General features: G+C 36.7%; 1 protein-coding gene across 2 annotated transcripts in view; it reads right to left on the reverse strand.

Moving 5' to 3' along the window:
• LOC136031792 (glutamine-dependent NAD(+) synthetase-like) overlaps window positions 1-22,264 on the reverse strand; it is a 131,112-nt gene that overhangs the window by 107,432 nt on the left and 1,416 nt on the right. For both annotated transcript variants that reach the window (XM_065711577.1, XM_065711578.1), the window contains exon 2: window positions 9,363-9,523. In XM_065711577.1, the coding sequence (XP_065567649.1) occupies window positions 9,363-9,508 (146 nt within the window). In that variant the 5' untranslated portion in view covers window positions 9,509-9,523. The remainder of the gene's footprint in view (window positions 1-9,362; window positions 9,524-22,264) is intronic.

Here is a 22,264-nt window from a genome sequence, read left to right on the forward strand (position 1 = left end):
TGTTAATGATCTAATTTCGGCAGTCAAGAACCCCAGGCCTCTAGTGTGCTTCAAGCTATGTCATCCGGATCTTCCTTTGTGTTCCAATGCTACTTCTAATGAAGATTGTCTGGTTGCTTTTGCTAATCACAGCACTCTTGGGACCCGTGGGAAGACGGAATGTGATATCAGGTCTAACCTTATGGCAATATTCAAGAGAGTAATGCCATGGTTTTATGTGAATTACTTAGCCTTGAAAGTTTCTAAGTCATATTTTCTTATCTTTTCTCGAATCGATATAGCTTCACCTAAGCTTACACACCTTCAGGTGTCACAGGGCTCCATGTGCAGACCAGAGAATCGAACGGTCCGGTTTCTTGGTATCCTGCTTGAGGAGAACCTTTCGTTTAGACACCATATAGCCATGATTAGGATTAAAGTCTCACGGAGTTTGGGAATCATTCGAAAACTCGGACACACCTTTCCTGGATATATTCTGAAAAATATTTTCTGCCTTAACCAGTCATGTTTCGTATTGCCCTATTGTATGGATGTCTGCTTTTCCTTCAACACTGCTGTCACTTTCTGTAATGCATTATAAAGCATGGCGTCTGGCTACGGACACCAATCGTTCCTCACCAAAACCGCTCCTAAACCTAGTCTACTTGCATTCTTTTTGTACTTCTGGGGTTGTTGCTTACATTATACTTTTTTGATCTCCCTTGTATCCGTGGCCATGGAGCCTCTCGAGGGAAATTTGAGTATTCTGATTCCAAAATGTATTAATTGGTGAGTTATGAATGAACTCTGAACTCTGTTACTGCTGTGCAGCAATTTTGCCAACAATCCACAAATAACTTCTTATAACAAGAGCTAAGAGCTCATATGGCACTTGTGACGAGGCCGGAAGAGCCAAGAGCTCATATGGTATGAGCTCTAGCAAATTTCTAAGAATCAGTAGATTGATCTAAAAGGAAAATCAGGGGCTTAATGAGCTCTGAGTCACGAGGTTCTTCTATATATCAAAATTCATTAAGATCCGATCATCCACTCTTAAGTTATAAATACCTCATTTTTTCTAATTTTTCCTCTCCCTTCAGCCCCCTAGATGGTCTAATCGGGAAAAACGACTTTATCCAAGTCAATTTGTGCAGCTCCCTAACACGCCTACCAATTTTCATTGTCCTAGCACGTCCAGAAGCACCAAAGCACTGAACCCCACCCCCTAACTCCCCAAAAGAGAGCGGATCCAGTACGGTTACGTCAATCACGTATCTACGACATTTTTTTATCCAAGCCACCAAGTTTCATCCCGATTTCTCCACTCTTAAGTGTTTCCCAAGATTTCCAGTTTCCAACTCCTCCCAATGTCAACAGATCTGGCCGGAATTTGAAATAAGAGCTCTGAGACATGAGTTCCTTCTAAATATCAAATTTCATTAAGATCAAGTCACCCGTTCTTAAGTTAAAAATACCTAAATTTTTCAAACTTTTCCAAATCAACACCCCCCAGCTCCTCAAAAGAGAACAGATCCGTTCCAATTATGTCAATCACTTATCAATAACTTGTTCTTATTCTTCCCATCAAGTTTCATCCAGATTTCTCCACTCTAAGCGTTTTCCAAGATTTCTGTTTTCCCCTCCAGCCCCTCATGTCCCCAGATCCGATTCGTATTGAAAATGGATAATCGAAACGTCGATTATCAAGTATCAAGATCAAGTGCTTGTGCTTTTTCTTCCCACCAAGTTTCATCCTGATCGCTCCACTCTAAGTGTTTTCCAAGATTTTCGGTCCTCCCCAACTCCCCCCAATTTCACCGGATCTGGTCAAAATTTAAAATAACAGCTCTGAAGCACAAGATCCTTCTAAATATCAAATTTCATTAAGATCTGATCACCCGTTCGTAAGTTACAAATAACTCATTTTTTCTAATTTTTCCGAATTACTCCCCCCCCTAACTCCAACAAAGAGAGCGGATCCACTCCGGTTATATCAGTCACGTATCTTGGACATGTTTTTATTCTTCCCACCAAGTTTCATCCTGTTCTCTCCGCTGTGTTTTCCAAGATTTCGCCCCCCCCAACTCCCCCCCCCCCCAATGAACCTGGATCTGGTCAGGATTCAAAATAAGAGATCTGAGTTACGAGGTCCTTCTATATATGAAATTTCATTCAGATCCGATCACTCCTTCGTAAGTTAAAAATACCTCGTTTTTTCTAATTTTTCAGAATTATAAGCTCCCCCGAATAGAGCGGATCCGTTCCGGTTATATCAATCACGTATCTAGGACTTCTGCTTATTTTTCCCAGCAAGTTTCATCCCGATCCCTCCACTCTAAGCGTTTTCCAAGATTTTAGGTCCCCCCCACTCCCCCCAATGTCACCAGATCCGGTCGGGATTTAAAATAAGAGCTCTGAGACACGATATCCTTCTAAATATTAAATTTCATTAAGATCCGATCACCCATTCGTTAGTTAAAAATACGTCATTTTTTCTATTTTTTCCGATTTATGGCACTCGGTAGATACCAAGTGCCATAAAAACTCACTGGCAGCAGCTGTAACTAAGTTTGGCTTCATTGTCTCTTTCGATCATGTTGAGAAAGTCAATCAAATTCTGCTACCAATTACTGCTTCTCTACAAAAACAAGAGCTAAGAGCTCATATGGTACTTGTGACGAGGCAAGAATAGCTCATATGGTATGAGCTCTAAAAAAATTATAAGAATCAATAGATTGATTTAAAAGGAAAGTCAAAGGCTTAATGCCGGTCAGGATTTAAAATAAGAGCTCTGAGTCACGATGTCCTTCTAAATATTAAAATTCATTAAGATCCGATCACCCACTCGTAAGTAATAAATACCTAATTTTTTCTAATTTTTCCTCTCCCTTTAGGCCCCCAGATGGTCGAATCTGGGAAAACGACTTTATCAAGTCAATTTGTGCAGGTCCCTGACATGCCTACCAATTTTCATCGTCTTAGCACGTCCAGAAGCATTGAACTTGCCAAAGCACTGGACCCCCCCTAACTCCCCCAAAGAGGGAGTTAGACCCCCCCCCCTGAAACGCCTACCGATTTTCATCGTCCTAGCACGTCCAGAAGCACCAAACTCGCCAAATCACCGAACCCCTCCCCCCAACTCCCCCAAAGAGAGCGAATCCAGTACGGTTACGTCAATCACGTATCAAGGACATTTTCTTATTCTATCCACCAAACTTCATCCCGATTCCTCGACTACAAGTGTTTTCCAAGATTTCCCCCTCCAGCTCCAGTGTCACAGGATCTGGTCGGAATTTAAAATTAGAGCTTTAAAGCACAAGTTCCTTCTAAATATCAAAATTCATTAAGATCTGGTCACCCTTTCGTAAGTTACAAATACCTCAATTTTCAAAATTACCCCCCCCCCGCACCTCCACCAAATAGAGCAGATCCGGTCCAGTTATGTCAGTCACGTATCTCAGACAGGTTTTTATTCTTCCCATCCAGTTTCATCCTGATCTCTCCGCTTTAAGTATTTTCTAAGATTTCTGGTCCCCCCCCCAACTGCCCCCCCTAATGACGCTGGATCCGGTTGAGTTTTAAAATAAGAGATCTGAGTTACGAGGTCCTTCTAAATATGAAGTTTCATGAAGATCCGATCACTCCTTCGTAAGTTAAAAATACGTCATTTTTCTAATTTTGCAGAATTAAACCCCCCCCCCAATAGTGCGGATCCTCCCAATTATGTAAATCACGTATCTAAGACTTCTGCTTATTTTTCCCACCAAGTCTCATCCCGATCCCTCCACTCTAAGTGTTTTCCAAGATTTTAGGTTTCCCCCTCCCAACTCCCCCCTATGTCACCAGATCCGATCAGGATTTAAAATAAGAGCTTTGAGACACGATATCCTTCTAAATATCAAATTTCATTGAGATCTGATCACCCGTTCCTAAGTTAAAAATACCTCATTTTTTCTAACTTTTCAGAATAACCCCCCCCCCCCACTACGCCAAAAATACTTCCATTTTTCAATTTTTTCCGAATTAAAGGAACCCCCCCTCCCCACCCCTGATGGTCGTATTTCTAACTATTTCTAATTTAATCTGGTCCGGTCCCTGATACGCCTGCCAAATTTCATCGTCCTAGCTTACCTGGAAGTGCCTAAAGTGTCAAAACCGGGACCGACAGACAGACAGACCGACAGACCGACAGAATTTGCGATTGCTATATGTCACTTGGTTAATACCAAGTGCCATAAAAAAATATTTACATATAATTTGCTGCCGCAAATACATCGATTTATGGAAGAACTGACAAAACATATTGGCTTTCCATATAAAGAGAGCAGTGTTGTAAAATTATCGTGAAATAAAAACTCGGTAAGTAAAATTTGTAGAACATGGTGAAATTGGTAAAATACAGTAAAATTGGTAAAAGATAATGTAAAATAAGGTGCCCCCTAGGAAATATAGGGTAAAATTGGTGTTTTAGAGTTGCGTTGTAGCTACAAGACCAGTTGAGCATTTCTTTTTAAGCATAACTTTCAGCTGTTAATCAAATTTTTAAGTGATTCTGATTTTCCTGGGCTTAAAAAAAGATAATATCTCACCATCTAGAGTTTCATCAGTTTAAATAACAGTCTTATTTATCCCTTTGATTAACACACATTTTGGATGGGTTTCTAAAAGTTTTTTATGTCCCCCTCCCAAACAAAAGTCCTGGATAAAACCCTGAATATTATATATCAACTTTTGTCCCACCCTCCCATCGTCTCTCCCTTAGAACCAATTATGGGTGCTTCCGTATTATATGGTACACACTCGAGAATTTGCATCGCGAAGATCAGACAATAACCGGTTTCACAGCCTTTATACCTGACAATTAGCTTTGGCTTGGAGGAAAACTATCAACTGGTCTTGTAGCTACAACGCAACTCTGAAACACCAATTTTACCCTATATTTCCTAGGGAGCACCTTATTTTAAATTATTTTACCAATTTTACTGTATTTTACCAATTTCACCATATTTTTTAAATTTTATTTATCGAGTTTTTATTTTACGATCATTTTGCAACACTGCTCCCTGTATATGGAAAGACCTGCTCCCTGTAAATATTTTTTTTTTTTTGTAGAGAAGCAGTAATTGGTAGCAGAATTTGATTGACTTTCTCAACATGATTGAAAGAGACAATGAAGCCAAACTTAGTTACAGTTGCTGCCAGTGAGTTTTTATGGCACTTGGTATCTACCAAGTGACATATAGCGATCGCAAATTCTGTCGGTCCCGGTTTCGCTAGTTTAGGCACTTCCAGGTATTTGAAACTTCGGATGAAACTTGGTGGGAAAAATAAGCACAAGTCCTAGATACGTGATTGATATAACCGGAACGGATTCGGTCTCTTTGGGGGAGTTGAAGAGGAGGGTTGATTCTGAAAAATTAGAAAAAATGAGGTATTTTTAACTTACGAAGGCGTGATCGGATGTTAATGAAATTTCATATTTAGAAGAACCTCGTAACTCAGATCTGTTATTTTAAATCCCGACCGGATCCAGTGTCATTGGGGGGAGTTGGGGGGACCGGAAATCTTGGGAAATTCCGGAAACTCCGGAAATATTAATCTAATTAATATTTAGTTGGTATTTTGGTTAGGTTAGGTTAAATTATGAATTTAATATAATGCTGTCTGGGCACCCCCCCTTCCATAATTCTTTGTTGTGGTTTCAATAGTTTTGTTACTAAACTATTATATTTTCATCATATTTTGTTTTATTACATTAATATTCACCACACTTCACTTCTCGAGTGTGTACCATAAAGTACGGAAGTACTTAATTATGTATTTGTGAGAAGATTCTTTCAAAACAACTACTGAAACACAAGGGTCGTTAAGCTAGAATAATAATTCCTTAAAGAGACTGTAGTGGGTAACAACTCATTCGGTAGTAATTGGTTGAAAAGCAGGCTAAATCTGAGAAAGGGCACTGGAACTTTCTAATTTCAATTAACTGAGCCCCCCTCCGAAGTTTATTCGACCACCCCTTACACAGGAGGTGCCTTTGAGAAAAAATAAATGAACAAATATTAATACATTGAATCCTTGGGGGGGGGGGTCTTTACTAAAGGTAACGCTATACGATTGCCCCTGACTTAAACAGGAGAGTAGAAATTTCAATTCCTCTTTTAATGAATTATTCAAGGGGAAAATAGGGGGGATTCGCCCCTTGGTGTGGCCAGTTATTTGGTTTGGAACGGGTCAGCGGCGTGAATCTGTTAGGTCACCCTGGATCAACCCAGCTGTAAATGGGTACCTGGAGAAATCTGGGGAAGGTAAGCAGGAAGGATGTGCGAAACCACAGGATGGCTGGCCTCCAGCCCCCATTGTACTTCCTGGCTGAACGGCCACGAAACGGAGATCAGCACCGCCGGTTTAGACTTTGAGGGTCTAATGTCGCCATACTTAATGACTAATGCATCCTCTCACCCGTCACTTGGCTTTGTGGTTATGAAAACAGTTAATTTCCAGATCTTACATTCAAATCAAAAACTTGAGTTTGTTCTTGCTAATTAACAAGTACCTAGAATTCTTGCCCAATCTGGTCTACGAAGAGTCTCTCATTTAATTTAGCCTTGGTTTTTTTTGGTTTGTTTGATTCAGTCTTTCTTCTACTCTGCTAGACTTGCTTCAAAAATTAGTTTTCCTTCTTTTTTAGCACTGGAGACGGCTAGGCAGAAGTCCCTGACACTTCCCTGACGCTCCCTGACGTCCCTGACGCTTCTTTTCTGTCCACTGGCTGACATTACCCTCTTTTTACACGACTATTTAATTTTATTTTGTTGTGCTTGTTCGTCATATCTCAATCCTACCTATAACCCTTTCTATCTTATATTAGCTCACAGAACTAATATAATTTTATTTTTAGCTAATATTACACCATTTTAAAATTCTTTTTATTTATTTTTTTACGTTTTAAAATTCTAATTACCTGTAATATAATCTATTGTTGTTCTGATAAAAAGATATTGAAGTCACACAAACGACCTTTTAATACAGCTGACGTAATACAAGCTGTACACAGAGAAAATCAATGAATCATATTCAAAACTGTTTTTGTCTATGTGATAAAGAGAAATTATTTGTGCACGGTATAGTATGTTTTGAAGCTGTGAAAATTTCAAGGCATCGTAAAATAATCAGTAAAATATGTAAGCATACTGGTAAAATACGTAAGATAGATAAACTATGTAAAATACCAATTTTACGGGGGTCCAGATAATTACGGTAAATACGTAAATAACCAATTTTATCGTGACTAATTTTACAAGTACAACACTAACAGGGAGTAATCCCGTCTATTGACTTCCATAGATTTGTTTTTGTAGTTACTTTTTACTTCAAAGTTAACAATGGATGATAGTTACTGTTCCTGAATCAGTGTCAAAAAGTGATTCTTTGGCTTTAAAAATGTATTTCATACACGTTTTTGTATTTTCAGTTATAATATGGCGAGTTTGGCTCTCAACTAGATTGCACCTACTGCTGCAACCAGGACAAAAAATAATTTGCAATACAGGAATTTTCGGGGCACGCACTTATTGGATGTTACCCCCTTTTCAAACAGTATACATCTAATCAAAGCCATTTTGTGTCTGAAGACAAAGTCCAAATCACATTTACTTTGGTGCATCCGATTTACTGGTGCAGCAAGCCATGACACAGAGCTTGAAGTGCCCGTGATGAGCTTTGCTACCTTCATTGCTGACCAGCGTCTATAGGATGTTGCTCATTTATTCATCACAATTTGCCCTTAGAATGTGGGTTACATTACTTCTTTGGAACTTAAATACAGACCATCTTTCCTTTCAATTTTACATCCTAATGACCAACTGTTAAGGGGGTACCAAACTTAGTCTTCATGAATGATTGTCAAAGACTGTTTTTCTTTACAAAAAAAAAAATCTCATATAATCTGTGTCTTTGGTATAAAGGTTTGGTTATCTCTTAATTCTGGAAATATTTTTTTTACCACCCAAACAGATTGAATAACACTATTAACTATTACACTTCTTATTTATATTTAAAACCTAATCTGACGGCGATTCAATTACACTTGTAAATGTTTATAATACCAAATGGTCATTTAAAATACCATTAATTGATTTAATAATTACAAGACCTAAAATACATGGAGTTGCAATGTTTCTGGCACAGGTTAGCCTCTCAATGCCTAAGTATGAATATAATAACATTATTCGGGAATTATTCAGGTCTTGTTTTATTGCTTTTTTTTAACCCATGGATTTAGGAATAATTCTACCATCCAAAAAATACTACTTGCAAAGATTTTCTTGCGAAATGACAGATGATTGTTAGAAAAACAACAAAAGAATTTCTCTAATAAATCAAATCATTGATATGAATCGAATAAGTGTCCATGAGGTAACAGATGAATCGCTGGTAGACATTGCAAAGGCCAAGATTGAATCAAGATTTGGGTTTAGTCTCACTCTTCTGGCCAACACCAAGGCAAAATAATTATTTGCATTGCTATTGGCTTGTTTCAAGAATATTTTTAAAGTTGCAGGCTCGAAATAAGCTTGAATCAAAGACTTTCTGTCCCATAAGCTTGTATGTAAGCATAATTTCAAAGTTGTAAGCTCAAATCAAGAATTTCCCTTGCTATTGCTTTGTTTCCAATATTACTTCAAGATTGTATGCTTGAAACAAGCTTGGATCAAGGATTGACCTTGCTATTGGCTTGTTTTACAAGCTTGTTTCGAGTATATTTTCGAAGTGGCAGGCTTGAAATAATCTTGAATCAAAGAATTTCTGTACCATTGGCTTGTTTGTAAACATAATTTGAAAGTTGTAAGCTCAAATCAAAAATCTCCCTTGCTATTGCCTCGTTTCCAATATGGCTTCAAGATTGAATGCTTGAAACAAGCTTGGATCAAGGATTGACCTTGCTATTGGCTTGTTTTGCAAGCTTGTTCCAAGCATTGATTTAAAGCTTGCAACAAGGCAAAAGTTGAGCTACTAGAAGGCTTGAAGATAGCTTGTTTGAGGCTTTTCTCTTCATTTTGGCTTGCTTTAGCAAGCTTGAATCATGCTTAATGTAAGCTAGATGATTAGTAACTTTCTATAGTGGGAACTTTTGTACAAAAACAAGAGAAAAAGAAAAAAAGGACAAGATAGAAATATTTAAAAAATAATTGTGGTTGAGACCTTACCAAATTTCTAGCTCAGAACCACTTCTCAAATAAGAAAAAAAGGACAAGATAGAAATATTTAAAAAAGAATTGTGGTTGAGACCTTACCAAATTTCCAGCTCAGGACCACTTCTCAAAAAAGAAAAAAAGGACAAGATAGAAATATTTTAAAAAGAATTGTGGTTGAGATCTTACCAAATTTCCAGCTCAGGACCACTTCTCAGTCTTGCACCTAAGCTTTTGGCTTCTTGAATTGATGATATTATCCTTGTTTTATTGCCAGAAAAATCAAGTGCCCATTGGTCAAGGGTGCAAACAGCCACAGTGGCAAATTTTCCCATTGCTCAAAACTTTTCCTAAAAAGAGAAAATATATGTAAAAACTATCAAATTAGTGCAGTAAAGCTCTACAATAAAAACATATTTGCATCACTAGTTAGAAGTCATTTCAACCAATAGCATTACCAACAAAAACCAAGCAGGGGGGTCCCTCATCTTTCAGATTGGTCCAAAAGATTCCCAAGGATTACTTCATAAATAATCCCAAAGAGACAGACTTTTCCTTGTCCCCCCTTTCCTAGGGAAAATATTCTGACCCTCCCTTTCTAAGGGATAGACCATTTGTACCTATGATTGTCATTTCTAAGTACATTTTTGACTAGTGCCACTGTTGCACTTCACTAGGACTTTGATTCATGTGAAGCCTGCTTGAAGGCTATCTAAGTTAAATATAAAAGGTGCAATAGGATTTTAGATCCTGAGGTGAAATCAGTAAACTTTCAAACACAATTGACATCTCAAAACAAAATGTTGACAAGACATAGAACATAATGAGCAGGTTTGGATAAAAAATAAAATTTCAATGCAGTCAAAGCATATCACAACACAAATCAACATGTTAAACTAGGTTTACTTGGGCATGGAAGCTGGTCTTTGTCAAATAGCAGAGTTTTGATGATTTTACCTTTTGACTCAAGTCATCAAATGGGACTGCAATATGTTTTAATAGGAACCTTTTCCAGAGGTACTTTTCCAACTGAGATACGAGTAAAGCACATAATGAACAAACTGTCAAGCTTCAGCGGTTTTAGAAGTGTATTTTCTATTAAGAACAAGAACTAGAGCTCATATGGCACTTGTGACGAGGTAGGAAGAGCCACGAGCCAAGAACTCATATGGTATGAGCTCTAGCAAAATTCTAAGAATCAATAGATTGCTTTAAAAGGAAAATCAGAGGCTTAATGTCGGTCGGGATTTAAAATAACAGCTCTGAGACACGTGGTCCTTCTAAATATCAAAATTCATTAAGATCCAATCACCCACTCGTAAGTTAAAATACCTCATTTTTTCTACTTTTTCCTCTCCCTTTAGCCCCCCAGATGGTCGAATCGGGGAAAAAAACTTTATCGAGTCAATTTTTGCAGGTCCCTGACATGCCTACCAATTTTCATCGTCTTAGCACGTCCAGAAGCATTGAACTTGCCAAAGCACTGGACCCCCCCCCCCTAACTCCCCCAAAGAGAGCGGATCCAGTCTGGTTACGTCAATCACGTATCTACGACATTTGCTTATTCTACCCATCAAGTTTCATCCCGATCTCTCCACTCTGAGCGTTTTCCAGGATTTCCCGTTTCTCCCTCCAACTTCCCTAATATCACCGGATACGTTCGGGATTCATAATAAGAACTCTGAGACACGAGGTCCTTCTAAATATCAAATTTCATTGAGACTCGATCACCCTTTCGTAAGTTAAAAATACCTCTATTTTTTCAATTTTTCCTCTCCCTTCAGCTCCCCAGATTGTCGAATCGAAAAAATGACTGTTATCAAGTCAATTTGTGCAGGTCCCTGATACGCCTACCAATTTTCATCGTCCTAGCACGTCCAGAAGCACCGAACTCGCCAAAGCACTGGAAATCCCCCCAACTCCCCCAAAGAGAGTGGATCTGTTCCAATTATGTCAATCGCGTATCTAGAACTTGTGCATATTTTTCCCATCGAGTTTCATCCCGATCTCTCCACTCAAACTCGTTTCCCAAGATTTCCAGTTTCCAAGATTTCTGTTTCCCGCCTCCAGCCCCTCATGTCCCCGAATCCGATTCGAATTGAAAATGGAGCACCTGAGACATAAGGTCCTTCCATATATCAAGTTTCATTAAGATCCGATCACCCATTCGTAAGATAAAGATACCTCAATTTTCACGTTTTCCAAGAATTCCGGTTTCCCCCTCCAACTCCTTCCAGTGTCACTGGATCTGGTCGGGATTTAAAATGTAAGCTCTAAAGCACAAGATCCTTCTAAATATCAAATTTCATTAAGATTTGATCACCTGTTCGTAAGTTACAAGTACCTCATTTTTCTAATTTTTCCGAATTACTCCCCCCCCCCCAACTCCACCAAAGAGAGCGGACCCGGTTATGTCAGTCACGTATCTTGGACTTGTGCTTATTCTTCCCACCAAGTTCCATCCTGATCTCTCCACTTTAAGCGTTTCCAAGATTTCCGGTCCCCCCTGCCAACCCCCCAATGACACTGGATCCGGTCGGGACTTAAAATAAGAGATCTGAGTTATGATGTACTTCTAAATATGAAATTTCACTAAGATCCGATCCCTCCTTTGTAAGTTTAAAATACCTCATTTTTTTAATTTTTCAGAATTAACCCCCCCTCAAACTCCCCCAAAAAGAGCGGATCCGTTCCAGTTATGTCAATCACTATCACGTATCTAGGACTTGTGCTTATTTTTCCCACCAAGTTTCATCCCGATCCCTCCACTCAAAGTGTTTCCCAAGATTTTAGGTTCCCCCTCAACCCCCCTCCCCCCAATGTCACCAGATCCGGTCAGGATTTAAAATAAGAGCTCTGAGACACCATATCCTTCTAAATATCAAATTTCATTAAGATCTGATCACCCGTTCAGAAGTTAAAAATACTTTCCAAACTAACCGTCCCCCCACTCCCCCCCAGATGGTCGAATCGGGGAAACGACTATTTCTAATTTAATCTGGTTTGGTTACTGATATGCCAGCCAAATTTCATCGTCCTAGCTTATCTGGAAGTGCCTAAACTAGCAAAACCAGGATAGACAGACTGACAAACAGACCAACAGAATTTGCGATCGCTATGTGTCACTTGGTAAATACCAAGTACCATAAAAAAGCTACTTGTAGGAAAAATTCTACAAGTTTTTTGAAGGAATAAGTTTAATTTGAAAAGATAAGGTGAACTTGGGTAAGTCCGACCCCTTATTGAGTTTTTTTTCAGCTAAATTTGGTCCCAAAATTGTTTTGGAGTTGCTGGTACAATTAAAACTATTTGACATCACCCTTGGTCATACTAGTAATATTCTTCACAATCCAGAAAGTTAGCAAGTTTTGTTATTTCCATGAATTATTGCATTAAAGTAACCAATCTCAGGGAGGTGAAACTTACCCCTAGTCTAAGGTATATCTGATACCCCCAAGTAAATCCTATGCTGGTAGAGATAAAAATTATGTCACTTTGAGACATGTGAGAGGATACTTATATGTACAGAAATACCATAAGAGACAAAAACTCTTGTCAATAGTTTTCGTGTATCTCAATGGAACACAGGTTTTCTTCTTACCATGGGGTAATTATGACAGTGTTGGTCTTACCCCTGTACATAGAAGAAGTATCTGAGAACGTCATTTTTTCAATTTATTACTTAAATGCAAAAAAGATAACACCACACTTCAAATAATAGGGAAAAATTGTAATTTCAACTAATATAACATAAAATAAGTTGTTTTTTCTTAGTGGAAAAAAAGGAATTTGTATTAAAAAAAATAATTTCAATAAGTATCAGAGGGAGTTGAGAACTTGCAACACCTAGTGTGCTTCTTGTACAGGCTGATGACGTACCAAATCTGGAATGATGGTAGAGTGAAGGAACCAGCTCCAGAAAGCTCCAATGGTCCAGCAAAGATGTATTCTTCAACTTTACCAATTTCATCTTTTTGGGGTCAGTCAAATGAATAGTTGGCTAGGCACAGACAGTAGAGATATTTTAAGCAAAAAAGATTTTTGTCTGGAAAATAAAGCACCCTTCCAATATACAAGCCTTGTCGATCACGTTAGCTATCATATCCTACAGCATAGTGCTCATTTAGCTGTATTTTTAGCTTCTTTTCCTTCTTTCCTTTATTGTCACTGCCAATGGTATGATAGATGTTCGTCTGGTCAGTTTTGGAACCCAGTGAGACATCATTTCAGACGTTCTTTTTCAGTTGTAGTTTGAGCATATTCTCTTTTACTTTCTGTTTTTTGTTCTCAACCTATTCTTTTTTCTCTTTGTTCAATTGTTTCTTCTGAAGTGATTCTGAATCTGATTCTGAAGTGATTACTTCAGATTCCCAAGTAATTCTCTGCCTACCATATGTCTCAGGTGCTGAGGCATCAAAAGAAGGGCTGGGTGCTGAATCCAATAGAAGCTCTTCAATTGATTTCTCGTGCACATGAATCATTTTTGGACTAACCAACATTTAAACAGTAATCTAATTAGTCGCAGTATTCACTTTGGATGTTGCTCTTGTTAAATTCCGAGTCTCTGATGTCTTTGTCTCAACATATCGTTTTATCTTGGCTGGGTCAAACTTCGCCTTGCCAATCATGTTAAAATTGATACATGCTGGAATAGCGGAATTGTAAATTCCTTTCGTTAAAATTTTTTTAATCAGTAAAGAGGTGAGTTAAGTATCCCTGATCTGACATAAAACTTTCACAGGTTCTTCTTTTGGTGAGACGTCACCTGGGTGGGCCAGTTCACGAGCCATTGCCAGTTCACGAGCTTCTGCTCATAGGATGATTTCAGCCCTTTGAAAATAGCCCTGTCAAGGGGCTGCTGAACATTTTATGGGTGGGCAGGCAGCTTGAGGATAGTAACATTCTTTTCTAAAGCAAGTTCCACAAGTACCAAGAATAAATGGGAGCCAAGGTTGTCAAGAATAAGAAGTGTTTTTTCTTTCACCTGAGACAGAAAATTATCTTGAAACAAGTCATAGAAGAGTTCTGCTGTCTTTCATCCTTTCATAGTAGCTGAAAAATATACATCTGGATGATATTTAATGGGTAGCCATGAACTCCAAGTGTTTTTCCCTGAGAAGATTACCAGTAGTGGCAGTCTCTCATCCGATGTACTAATACATGCGGGAACATGTGTGTAATCACAACCATTGCCACCAGTTTGCCGCTTTGCTGATGATCCCTTTGCACCAGCAATTTTAAGGCTATAACACAAACACAAACTCAAATTGAAGTTTCGTCCAAGTTGTACCAACATTCTGGTTTGTCTGAGATGTCAAGCTCTTCACTGTATTCTGTAGCAGGTCATAAAATCCTAAAATGATGAAAGGGTCTGCTTATTACACAGCCCTCAGGGTTTTCGAGTTGCTCAGTCCTTTAAGCGAGATGTTGTTTCTTTTCTTAAACCCAAACCAACAGTCTTTACCTGGTTGATTTTTTGTAAAATGAGTACTGATTTTGTTCTCACTGATATATTTTTCCCCTGTCTAGGACACGTTATTTGGTAAGCCCCATGCCCCACTTGCCATCACCTTCAGCGAATTTGCCATACTCTGCTCAACATAATTGGGCAGTTCAAGAGATGTTCCAAGAATAAAAGCGGACAAGTCGGAGAAATATCTCTGCTTCTTTGTCTGAGCATGCATTATTGACATTTAAAATAGTTGACAAATACACTGGAATCTAGGTTAGAATTGCCAAAACGTAGCCACTTGTATGCACTGACAATGTTACACTATGAAAATGAAAACTAGCACTGACAATGTTACATACTTTGTAAAAAAAAAAAAAATGTTCTAATGTAAAAAAAAAATCTACCTAAACATCAAAATAAAAATACTCCAAAAAACATTAAACACAAATCACCTAATTATTTGTTATTTTATTTAAATATTTGAAAACCCGCCATAGCTTACACATAAACCTGTCATAGCTTTAACACTCGCACCCAATAAATTTGACAAATTTCAACTCCGCAATTATGTTTTGCAATTTTTTAATAAATAGTAAGTTCTTTATTTTTGAAAAAAAATATTTTCATCACTGCGGTATTAATTTGTTGTAATAAATTTAAAAACTGTTGCTTATTGCTACATTATCACACTGATACTGGAATTGAGTTCCAAATCTTTGACCCAGTATGACAGATGCTGAAATCTTTGACGTAGGGCGAAATTCACACAAAAAATCTGTACAATGAGTGGTTGGATAATTATGAAATTCGGAATTATTGGTACAATAATGATGATGACAAATATTAGAAATAGAAGTAATTACTTAAACTCTCCCAATTAACTTATCAGCTATTTAGAATAATTTTACCATCTCTCTATTTTTCTGCACTATCACTAAAAATTTGCTACCTACCTCATGGTCAACAAAAATGCCCTCCTTGAAATTTTGAAATTGCTTTATTACAAAAGGAATTGAAAATGGCGGAGATATTGAACACCGTTGTTAAGTACCCAAGTTAAGGGAAGAAGATGGCATATGAAAAAAAGACATCTGTGATCACTGAGCCAAATAAGATGAAGGGGGGTTGGAGTTACCCAAGTTCACCCTATTAGAATATGCAAAATATGCTGTTCCTAAGAAAATCAGTACTTTTACAATACCCTTTTAACAGCAAAAGGTATATTTTGAAAACAAATATTATTTTTCACATGAAATGTGAAAAATGAAATGTTTTCAGTCCAGCATGATGATTTTTTCTTTTTCCATATTTTGAAAACATATAAGTGTATCAGATCATAAAAGGAATTTTTTCTAAGAACAAAATCTCAGTTTTGAGGCAAAGCCAGTGTGATAATTAGCTATAATTATCATTTTAAAAATCTAGAGGTGGAACAAGTTCAAACTACCAAAATCATCTTTAGCTTTTGAATTTGAACTGAAATATCAAGTTTCCCAAAAGAGAGCTCCTGTCATAAAAATCGTGAAGGCACAAGCCACACTACCACAGTATATAACTATGAAGCACTTTACTTGGCTACAATACTTGGCAATAATACTACTATATGCAACAAACTCCAGGTCCCTCAAAATGGGGACCCTTTAATAAGTTGATATTAACAAAAATTGGAGCCATTAAATGAGTTTTATTTCAACACAACCAAGTACTTTCAAAGTTCACAGGGCATTGCAGCAGGAACTTCAAATTTTTCCCTTGCATGCTTTATTTTATCTCATACTTATAGCTTGAAGACCTTTGCCTTATAAATTGCACTGTCCAGCAAAATAAGGAAATAATCCTGTGGAGTTGCTGGTCAGTGATGATGGAGAGTTGTTGACTCCATTGCATCCCAATCTGTCTTCCAGGGTTTAATGGGCCAACCTTTGTCAACAGTAAAGGCATCAACAGAGGGAGCAATAACAGCAATATCAGGAAGATTATTCCAATGGGCAATCACTTGATTGAAGAAGTAGCAATTGTAGACTCAGGTATATGCCCACTTCTGGGACTTCTTGATACACCCCCCCCCACCCTTGTCCTGGAGGATTCATCATATTAAAATGGCGTTTGACAGGAGGAGTCAGCATTCAAAAGATTATATGTCATTAGGCCTATGACGTCACCTGTTTGATGTCTGTAGACAACATTGGGAAATGTGGCTTATTCTATCAATATGGGTAGTCAAGATTCTTGCATCCATTAACAGCTTTTGTTGCCTGTCTTTGAACAGATTCTATTTTCTGCTCATCACCCTTATTCAGGGGCATTGCAACATGCATACCATATTTTAACAATGGCTGCACAATGCCCTTTCACAGTTTGGTAATAACTTTAGATGATCTGTAGTGTACAGTATGGTTGATTATGCTGAGGGTCTTAGATGCTTTGGCAACTGCTGTTTGCACATGTTTTAAACTCAAGTTTCCACTTATGGGCCCAAAGAGAAAACAAATATCAGTCTTTCTGTATGGAAGCTCTTGCAACTATCGACTCTGCAGGTCCAATAAGCTTTAAATCATCAGAATAAAGGCTCATCGTATTTCTTACAGCTTCTGGAGCATGACTAATAAAAATGTTGAACAATGCTGGACCCAAGATTGTTCTCTGAAGCAAGCAACAGTCAACTTCTGCAACTTATACAATAAATAACAGTATCACTAAGTCTTGGAGCAATAGATTTTTCTGAATCTAGCATCAAAGATTGCTTGAACCTGGTTTTGGGTCAGATCAAGGTTTTGGATGTTATAGTCTTAATATCATACAGGGGTGCCAGTTAGGGGGGATAACACTTCCCTTTCCTTTCATGAAAAATCTCTCCTTTCACACCTGCATAACGGAAGTTAAGGTGACATTTTACATTAAAAAAAAATGAAAAAAAAACACAAAATTGCCCCCACCCCTAGATTTTTAAAAATAACATATTTTTCTTATCTTCATTAAAAGCAATGAAAAAATACTTTCCCCCTCTCCTCCCTTCTTATTTTGGGAATTGAAACCCTTAACTCCTTAGTGCTCCCATACTCAGATTTCCACAAAAAACCTCTTTGCTTAATTTTGCTAGAAATAGTTGTATGGACATTAATTTTAGGTTTTTGTCTTGTCAATAAAATACAACAGTTCTGTCAAACTAATCAGGTTTCAGGAGTATCAATTCACTAAAATGCTGTGTGTGTGAGAGAGTGGGCAAGGACAATTTAGATTTTTTTAACAAAGATACAGACAAAATGTGTCTTTTTTTTTTCCAAATCTAGGGGTCAATTGCCCTCCTCTAATTGATGTCGGTGGGAAGTGCTCACACTGATGGAAATTGTTCTAATGATGGGTTTCTTATAACAAGTGTCATGGGGTTTTACAAATGACAAAAGTAAACAAGCTCAAGATAAAAATTTGCATGTCTGTGAAACCATGTATATTACCTTAATTTTAAAAATGAGCCTATCTTCATGAAATTGAGCCCTTTATTTATTCACCAAGTGGTGGCAATAGAATTTTGTTAAGAACGAAAATATAATATTTGGAAAGAGCATAAAATAAGGAATCCAATGGTAGGTTGCTAATTTTACTTTACTAAAATGTTTCTATCTGTGGATATGCTAATCCAAGATAACACCTTAAGTTTATAGACCTAAAATTTAAATATCTGGACAAAATCTACAAACCAAATCCATAATCTTTCTGTAGCATAAGAGCTTTTTTGCAAGCTGAAAAGCAAAACTGGCTTAGCTTCCCATAATTTATTTCCATTATTTACACCTAGTGGAAAGTCATTCATGAAAAGCCAAGAATCGGTTAGACTTGGAAAGTGAAATGAGCCAACTAGTAGGGGGTTAGGAGATATGAACACCTCTCCCAAAATGTTTGTCCGACTTGTTAAAACACAACGAAAATACACTTAACCAAATTTGATACGTTTTTAAAGCTTTTTTATACCCCATTCACCCCCCCAAAAAAATATAAACCCCTTCCTCCCAAATAAAAATCCTGGGAACGGTCATGTCAATAACTGCATAATATTTCACTTCATTTTTCCATTCTTTTGAAGAGCTTGCCCCCTCCCCTTCTGATATAAATCCCTGCATTGTGCCTGACTGATGTACTTCTTCCTATAAAATGATATCAGTATAGCAACTGTGGCTTCCTCCCCCTCCCCTTCTGATATAAATCCCTGCATTGTGCCTGACTGATGTACTTCTTCCTATTAAATGATATCAGTATAGCAACCGTGGCATCAATAAGATGATTTCAATATGGCAATTACTCTTAGTATTTTTAGTATCTAACATCTTCAACCTGTCTATTGAAAACAAAAATAGTGCCAATGAGTAAATGTAAGCCATGAAAACCTGTCGCTAAAATAAATGTGTTTCTGATTAGTAGTTTTTGGAACTATATTCAATTATTATACTCATAACATTAATAGGATTTCTAACTTTGACTTTTTTCTTCATGTTGTTGTCAATTACTTCAAGAAAAGATTGGTATTTCTGAATGACAAAATTACCCAGACCCATTTTTGAATTACAACAGAAAAATGTTACATTTGAATTCAGATAAATTCTTATTCTAAATGTAAGTCTATTTCTTAGCTATCTCAATAATCTATGAATTTAAAAAAATTGTCAAATTATATATACCCAAAGAATTTTTAATAGCCTGACTCTTTTATTTTATTTATTTATTTTGTTCGAAACAGGAGAAAGCCATAGGCTTGTTGCAATACATATACAAGAAATGACAGCTCAACAGCGACATTGCAAAACACAAAAAAAAACATTCTTCAGTAAAAACAACTGTAACTATATTACAGAAACTGTTTTTCATAGAACTCAGTTTCAATAAGAGCACTCTTAAATGTTTGTACTGTTTGTGCAGAAACTATGATATCAGGTAAACTATCCTAAAGTTTTGTTGCTTCATCAATAAAGCTACATTGACCTATTTTCTTGTGCACTTGCAGCTGATACAATTTATACAAGTTTTGTTGAGTGGCTGAGCAATGCCTAAGCTTGAAGAATCAACCCAGTCCACATTATCAATACAATTTATAATACAGAACGTATTGATCAGGTCAATCCTGTCCCATCAAAACTCCAGGGAAGCAAGTCCCAAACATTGCAGTTGATGCTGATACTTTAAATGACTCAAATATGACACAAACTTTGATGCCCAATGTTAAACCTTTTCAATTTGCTACAAGTCATGTTTCCATGTTGGATACCACACAGAGGAACAATATACTACCACCAAGCATATTATTGTCTTGTATAGTGTCATGAAAGTTTGAAACACAAAAGAAGCAGTAGGAAGAATGAAGCTACACAGACATGCCCCATTTTGCTAATATGGGGGGTAAAGTTCATCTGGGATGCAAATGAATGTTATATTTAGATTTAGGATGTAATTCTTGGTGTATATTTGCACATTAGGGGTGTGCGAGTATATAACTCTGTAAATCTATAGGTTCTAAGAAATTCATGAATTTGTTAGAAAAACTGCAAAAACAAGGAAAGAAGTGAAGATAAAGGTTCTCCCCCTGCAAAATGTGCTAACTATGATTATTCTGCATATTATGGAGTATCTTAACATGTTTCCTTATGTCCAGCTGGGCTCCTAGGCTTATAATACTCTTTGGCTAATTTGAAGATTTGTATATGTATACACTGTCAAATCAGCCATCTGGTAGCATCCCAAGCAATACTATTGAGAATATCATGAAAAGAGAAATCACCAATGCAACAGCACACACACAAAAAAAAAAAAAAAAAGAGAGAGACAGAAGGAGAAAAGGAAGACTGTTTTCCTAAATTAGTGATTAATATAGACCAGCACTTGAATGAGGCCTCAACCCTACTCATCCATACAATCACATAGGTCAAACAGCATAGCCACACACAATCAACCATAAAGAATAATCCATGAACAGGCAGTCATGTCGTCAATAAGTATAAGTTGTCATTTACCAAACAATAGAAAAAATAATATAGACAAATAATTCAGAGGCAACACCCAACATAAGGGCTCATCAGGAGAATACACTGGCCTATATAGGGTTTCGTCACTGTTGTGGCTACCACAGAATATCCATGGCATCCCCGCGTCAGGTATCACCCCCAAAATACATGCCTATGAAAGAAAAAAAAAACAGCAAATGTAAAACAACCAAGTAAAACCAAAACAAGCTTATCCTGTTAATATATCCCTCCCTTTAGCAACAATTGGTAAACTAAATATTATAAATTTTACCAAATCACAAATATTAACACATTGCAAAAAACCTGAATGAACTAAACAATTATATAATTCATCTTTACCATGTGGCTAATTTTTAAGAAAATCCGCTCAATTAGAAACACAATTCAAAATAAATGGTGCTGCGACAACATTTCTTGAACCTCTGAAATTAGTTGAAAATTTCTTTAAGTATTTCTAGATAATTCTTTTGATATTTATTTAAAAGTTCGTTATAATGAAAACTAAATTTTTTAAATTGCCAAGTTAATTTATTTGCAGAAAAACCTCTTGATATCAATTTTTGGCTTAAGATTTTACATCTATTTTTAAAATCAATATAATTACTACAAATCCTTGCATAACGAAGTAACTGTGAGAAAAACACTGAATATGTGATATTAGAGTGCATATTACTTTCAGGGAATGGGAAACTAATCACTTCAAAATCAAAATCATCTGTTTTATTATACATTTTAAAACTCAATTTATTATTATCACAAATATTAATATTTAAATCTAAGAAATGATCTTCATCACCAGCGCCATGACTAGGCTCAAGAATAAGCTCTGATGGATATATATTTTTTGAAATATCAATGAAATCCTTACAATTTAAGACCAAAATATCATCTAAATATCTTTTATTATTTGACAAAGCATGTTTTAAATTAATTGGATTATTCTTATCCATCATATATTTATATTCTAGTTGACTTAAAAACAAGTCAGCTATAAATAAGCTGGCATTCCCCCCCCCCCATGGGAATTCCCACAATTTGCTTGTACAAATCACCCCCAAATCTTATATGTAATTTCAAATATGAGATAAGTTGAGTCAGGTGAATAAAACGCTTAATAATAGATCTAGAGCCTTAATTATCCACTTGGAAAGTTATTTTGATTGCCTATTTTTACTCCTTCTCTCTCTAAATGATCTTCTGCTCAAATAAGACATGAGAAAAGTGTTTTGGGCCTTATACCTTTGTTTAATCTCAATTTATGTTTTTTAAAGATCAAAAGATCAATTGCTAGTTGAAGGTGTCCAAAGGAGAACCACCAAAGACTTTCAAGTCTTTGACTTTCTAAAGTGGCTGATGTGGTTTTTTGTACGTTGATGATATGTATAATAAGAAATGTGTCTCTCTCTCTCTCTAAATAAATAAATAAAAAAAAAACAAAAAACAAACAAACAAATGCATCAACAGTTTATGCAGTCAGATTTTGCAATTTAGGAATTTTGCAAGATTCCTTGCAATTTTGTGCTTCTCATATACTGTTGCTGTTTTTTGTTTCACAAACTTCTCCCAAAGTTTTTTCTTGCTATTGCATAGTTTCTTGATTTTTGGGCTGAGGAAAGGTAGAGTTTTTG

This window comes from Artemia franciscana, chromosome 10 (genome assembly GCF_032884065.1).
Source record: "Artemia franciscana chromosome 10, ASM3288406v1, whole genome shotgun sequence".
NCBI lineage: Eukaryota > Metazoa > Arthropoda > Branchiopoda > Anostraca > Artemiidae > Artemia > Artemia franciscana.